We start from the raw sequence: 5,782 nt of genomic DNA, 5'->3' as shown, positions 1-5,782 counted from the left end.
CCTTCTCCATGAATCAATTTTTTTGTTAGAATTACCTAACTTGAATGAGGAAGTCAAGTTAAAAATGATTTTCACAATATTTGTTGTCGTTTGTGGAAAATGAATGTAGCGAAATACAACCCCCGCCCTCCCATTTTTATCCATCTCGGAACGGTAAAATGAGCACATAGTTGATCAGGTAATGACCAATTCCGGCTTAATTTGCGACTGTGACATGCCCAAAATGTGAAAAAATACGAACCGTGATTGGTTGTTATCTAAGCCCTGCGCAACGATGTCATTTTCAGACAGCAGGTGTCAAAATGGCCGCTGTTTAGCTCATATTCCACAAATGCGATATTCATCAGAATGTCGTGTTGAAACTAGTTGGGCTGCATAGAACATATTTTAAAAACAATGACTTAAGTGCTGCAAAAACATGCCAAGAGTATTTAAACAGGATATTTCTTAATCGTGGATTTAATTTATTGCAGAATGGTGCGTTGGGGGCTTTATAGTCTCCTTTCGTAAAGGTTGGTTTGGAGTAACTCGTGTTTAATGTTGCAAAAAAAAAAAAATGAATTCAAAAAGCCCAAATGTTTGTACTATTGGTTGAGATGCAGTCGAGTGAATCAGTATGAACTAATCGCAGGAAGAAAAACACATCATCATCCCCAGCGTTATCATAGTTTTGGAATTTTTTATTTTAGTTTATTTTTAATTTAGTTAGGTTTAATTAGTTTTCAGTACAGCTTTGTTTTTATTAGTTATAGTTTCCTCAAAAACACTTAGTTTTAATGTTAGTTTTTAAAGAAATTGGTATTTTACTTGTGTGCAAGATTAGAAAAACACCAAGGTATTCTATTGTACAAATTCAACAAAAATACTTTTTTTAAAACATTTTGACAATACAGGGTAAAGTATAACAGTCCACAGACTTTGAAATACAATAAGTGAAGTTCATGATACCTCTAATTAATTGAAGCTACGGGTTGCCATCTTGTAAAGTGAATTTGTGGAGTTCTTGTTGAGTTGTATTAAAGCCATTTTACAATTGACTATTTTTTTTGTATACCGTATATTTTTTTTCATGTATGAAACGGAAAGGATGTTTTACCTAGCCTTGCATTTTGGGGTGTGAGCAGGAGAGCCATTCGACACAGGAAACACGCAAATTAAATATTAAAACTAAAAAAATTTTTTTTTAAAATGCCATTGCAATGGTTCCACAGTCCAAATGCTTATTAAATTTTTTGGGGGAATCTCAAGATTGAGAAGCAAAGTGAAGAACCTCAACCCTGATTGCCTGAGGAGTTGACAATCGACAATCTTCATCTGTTTATTTGATGAGATATGATCAATCAGCCACGTGGCATCGGCTCAGAATGTGATGAAAAGACACGGAATTCTAAAAGCAGCAGACATGTACTTCTATAATGAAAGAATAAAAGCATTTTAAATCTAAATAATACAAATTCAAGTCAACATTTGGAAACAATAAAATGACGGTCCACTAAAAACAATATTTCGGTGCTCTCACACCACATCCATTCCCAGCCCCCGGGCCACCATGGTGAGGGCCTGCACGGCACCGGACATCCCGCCAGGGTCGGCCTCCTCCTGGGCGCTCCCGCCGGGCTCGTCCTCGATGTGCGGGATGGTGCTCATCACGCAGTAAACGGGTGAGTTGCCGCCTCGTCGGGGGCTGGACTGAGCCGACGGCTCTTTCGAAGAGGCACAAGAGGATGAGGTGGAGGATGAGGAGGAGGAGGGCGGCGGCGGCGGGGAGTAGCGTCCGATGTCGGCCGCGGCCCTCTCGCCGCGGCTTCGTTGACTCTTGCGAAGGCTGACGGCTTTCTTGTTCATGTTCTTCATGATCTCTTTGGTCACGTCCTCTGTCTCCACGCGCACCATGTTCAGCTTCAGGAAGCCGTCCACATCTTTCCTGTATCTGCAAAAGGCATTTTTATAAGCGATTATCCTATCGATTATTCCATTGATTCATTCTAGTTTAGAAAGTCGACGCAACTGAGATCATTTTTCCCAACACAAATTCTTATTACAATATGAATCACAGTTTTTACTGTGTAGATTCTCAGGCAGTATTAGTAGTATTATTTTTTTTTATATATTTTAGTGTTTTTAAATCAATAATTAGATTTAAAAAAATACAAATGTGTTTTGCAACAACAATTTGATTTGCATTTCATGACATGATATTTTACATTACAAACAAATATATTTTATAAAAGTGTATTTTGATATTTTATATCTACATGGTCAATCCTGGATAGTGAAACTTGGCTTCTCAAATTAAGAAAGCCTGCCATGCATGAACCCGTTTATGTTGCAAGTGACGTCACCCACCTGAATCGCGAATGTCCCGAGGGCCACTTGAGTTCATGTTTCTTTCGCAGGTGAAGCGTGAGCGAGTAGCACCAGGAGAACTCCTTGTCACAAAGGTGACATTTATACTTGGACATGCCCCCCACCTGCACATGAAACATAACATCACTCATCTCATCAAGATGACAATTGACATCCGTCCGACCGACCGACCGACCTCGTGGACCCTCTTGAAGTGTTGGTTCATGGTCTGGAATGTTTGACAGGAATACGCGCAGCCTTCCACGGAACAGTGGAACACTGAGCCTTCGTTGTGGACGTCCATGTGCTTCTGGAGGTCTCGCTGATTCTTGAACCTGACGTGAAAAATGAGGGTCACGTCTGTGTTGTCTAAGATAATCCAGCGTAGGAGTGAGCGTGCGTGTATGTATGCACGAGGACCTTTTATCGCAGAAGTCGCAAGGGAAGGGCCGCTCGTCGCAGTGTCGGAACCTGATGTGGATCTTCAGAGCGGCCAGTGTGGTGCATGTCATGTCGCAGAAAGGACACTTGACCTGATTTACTGCGCGCACACAAACAGGATACTATGATTGTCAGTGAGCATTCATTCTGATATTGCGGCCTCCCCAGGTCACACTAATGAAAAATTGGAGGTGTCGGTCTCTGCTCTCGACTGATCGACTCTCAGCTGTAGGCATTATTGACTGACATTTTGTGAAAAAAAAAAAAAAAAAAAAGGACTGGCATATTTTACAAGCGTTATGTTTACATATTTGGATGTCAATTCTTGCTTATATTAAAAATAGGGCTGGATGACTTTGAAAAATGATATATACAATGACTGAATTTAGAATGTGATGATAAACAATGCGTATAGAGTGAATGTAGGCTTTCTGAACAGTGACAGTTTTGACTCTATTCTAAACGCAACGAATCGCAACGTGTGCGTGCATTCGTGAATGCAAACGCTCACCATGTTGTCGTACGTGATCCCTCAACAGTCTCTCGCTGGAAAAGGCTTTGCCACAGTGTTCACACACCAGGGATTCTATGAGAACACATTTAGGAATATTAGAACAACAGGGAAGAATCGGTTTGAATGTAGGAATGCTGTTTGAAGTGTCCTCTCACCAAGTGGCAGGGCCTGCCTGTGGAGGTGGTCGAAGAGCTTGGTGTTGTTATAGAACATGCTGCCGCAGGTGGGACAGGCCACCAGTCTTTCTTGCGTGTGACTGCGCATGTGTTCTCTCAGGCGGTAGCGGATCTTGAAGTAGGCGTCGCAGCCTGACGGGACACATGAAAGTAAAACAGAGAGTACAGGGCAAAGCTTTGATTTCGAAGTCCTACCTGACCAGCGGCAGAAGAGAGCCTGCTGATGATACGAGAGCGACTGGTGCTCGGCGCTTTCAACGTGATTGTTCACGTGGCGGTAGAACCATTCGGGATTGTTAAATGCGCTCTGTGTAATGACAAATGTGTGAATCAGTGAGTACAATGTTGTTTTGCTCCATTACAGTTCATTATTCGTGACCCGGCTTACGCTTTGAACAATTTATTATTATTTTTTTTTTTATTATTTTTTTTTTTTAATGAAACGATTTTGGGGGGGGTCGGTTTTTACAGTACAGTTACCAACTGTAATGCCCCCTTTTATTTCATTTTGACTTTTGTTTTTTAAATCAAGTTATATTTACTTTTAGAGTGAGTTTGTTAGTTATTTGTTTATTTTTTTTTTAAATATATATATCTAGTATTTGTTGAGCGAAAGATAAAATGAAGGTCACGTTAAGTACTGTGTAATAAACTGAAGTAAAACTGCAATTTCTAAACGACTGTTTGACTATCCTTCTTTTCTGCATGGCTGAGTAATACAGGAAAAAAATAAATAAATATACTACTATACCCAGAAGATCATGAATGCAACAAAATTGCAAACATGGGACATTTTCATAAAAATTATAGTTAGATTTAGTTTGTTTTATAAACATAAAAGCTATTTTCAGTGACTTTTCATTGTTTTTCAAAGCACGCTCATTTTAATTTCATTAACATGTTTTTTCTTCAATTTTAGTTTTCGAAAACTGATTTGGAGGCATGGGGAACACTAAAAAATAATATAGCTATTTTATTGTATTGTCTATGTATCCTGCAGATTTTCATCTCATGGTGGCTCTGGAACATATCCCCCCTCGATGAAATGGGGGTTGATACACCGCAAAGGCTGGCGATATTAAATAAAAGTCACGTACATCACAGTTCTCCCACTGGCAGATGTGCCCGTCAGAGCCCTCAGGCAGCAAGTTGTTGCTGTGCACGGCCTGGGTGCAGGTGGACTGGTCTGGGCGGGACTGGAGCAGCTGAGAGCCAACGAACTTGAGCTTGGCGTGGTAGTTGTGGAAGTACGCGTGTGCCTCCAACTCCGCCGGGCTGCCCATTGAGACAAACTCGCAACCCTTCCACAGGCAAGCGTACTCGTCTGGGAACCACAAATAACACAGTCACTGCGATGCGTTCCAGAGCATGTGGATCACACAACTCAAATGAACGTGTTCGTGAGACTTTGACTCAATTGACTCATCACCAGACTCACCCAGCTCCTCCAGGGCATCCTTGTCCCCCAAGTACTCCCTCAGATGAGCGGACATGTGGTCGCTCAGATCCTCCATGCTGCGTCCTCTGTAACTGCACGACGCCCACTCGCACGTCACCTCGAAGTGGTCAAGCTTCTTGGTGGTCATCATGACGTGCACTTACACGCTAAGCACAGAGGAAGACATTTTTAGGTACCAAAGTACAACCAGAGATCACTGATATTTCTGTGGCACATATGTATGTATGTAGATTAGGGACAGAAGCCAAAATATGATTATGAACAAGAGAACAACCCCACATATCCTTTATAGAGGACAAATGTGAGAATTTACGTGGCAGTATGCCAATGCGTCAGCAAAGGACGCCTTGCTTGCCCTGACGGCACGCCACTGGTGATGGAACGCGAAGATGACGAAGTACAGTAGAGGCTACAAAATGTAATTAAAAGTCACGTCAGTTGGTAAATACAAAAATACAATAGCCACAGCCAACAGCGGACATTATATATATATATATATATATATATATATATTTTTTTTTTAGGAATTCTTATCAGCACTCGCGAATTTTAACAAAATGTGTAGCCTGCCAATTTCAAGTTAATAATTGTTACGTGAATGCTTCCGACAATATGGAAAATGTTTCTTACATCTATTTACGAGACGCCAACCATCCAGGCACTCCTTCACTCCTCTCACTTGTCCGGCTTTGTTTACTTCCGGATTCCCTTGGCGCCTCCCGGAAGTGATTTTCTTCTTCTACGCGCCCCCCCAAATTAGAACACGATAACGCCTGTCGAAACAGAGCCCTCTATCGTTATTTCTATTTTAGTACTGTCTACAGTTTGACGTAATGAATTCAAATA

The 5,782-nt window shown here is 41.2% G+C and overlaps 1 protein-coding gene across 1 annotated transcript; it reads right to left on the bottom strand.

Moving 5' to 3' along the window:
• Positions 1 to 1,416: 1,416 nt before the first annotated feature.
• Positions 1,417 to 5,709, bottom strand: LOC148333200 (histone H4 transcription factor). The gene is made up of 10 exons (XM_088300809.1): positions 5,567 to 5,709; positions 4,916 to 5,082; positions 4,575 to 4,801; positions 3,673 to 3,784; positions 3,457 to 3,609; positions 3,299 to 3,373; positions 2,767 to 2,887; positions 2,543 to 2,681; positions 2,347 to 2,471; positions 1,417 to 1,930 (listed from the first exon to the last, which is right to left on the bottom strand). Exons 2-10 carry the CDS (start codon positions 5,064 to 5,066, stop codon positions 1,516 to 1,518), a joined length of 1,518 nt encoding a protein of 505 aa, XP_088156935.1. The 5' UTR covers positions 5,067 to 5,082; positions 5,567 to 5,709; the 3' UTR covers positions 1,417 to 1,515.
• Positions 5,710 to 5,782: the final 73 nt, after the last annotated feature.

This window comes from Idiotropiscis lumnitzeri, chromosome 7, assembly GCF_059441095.1.
Source record: "Idiotropiscis lumnitzeri isolate Australia: NSW breed Sydney's pygmy pipehorse chromosome 7, RoL_Ilum_1.0, whole genome shotgun sequence".
NCBI lineage: Eukaryota > Metazoa > Chordata > Actinopteri > Syngnathiformes > Syngnathidae > Idiotropiscis > Idiotropiscis lumnitzeri.
The sequence above is the reverse complement of the archived record's forward strand: the minus strand, read 5'-3'. Positions and strand labels throughout refer to the sequence as shown.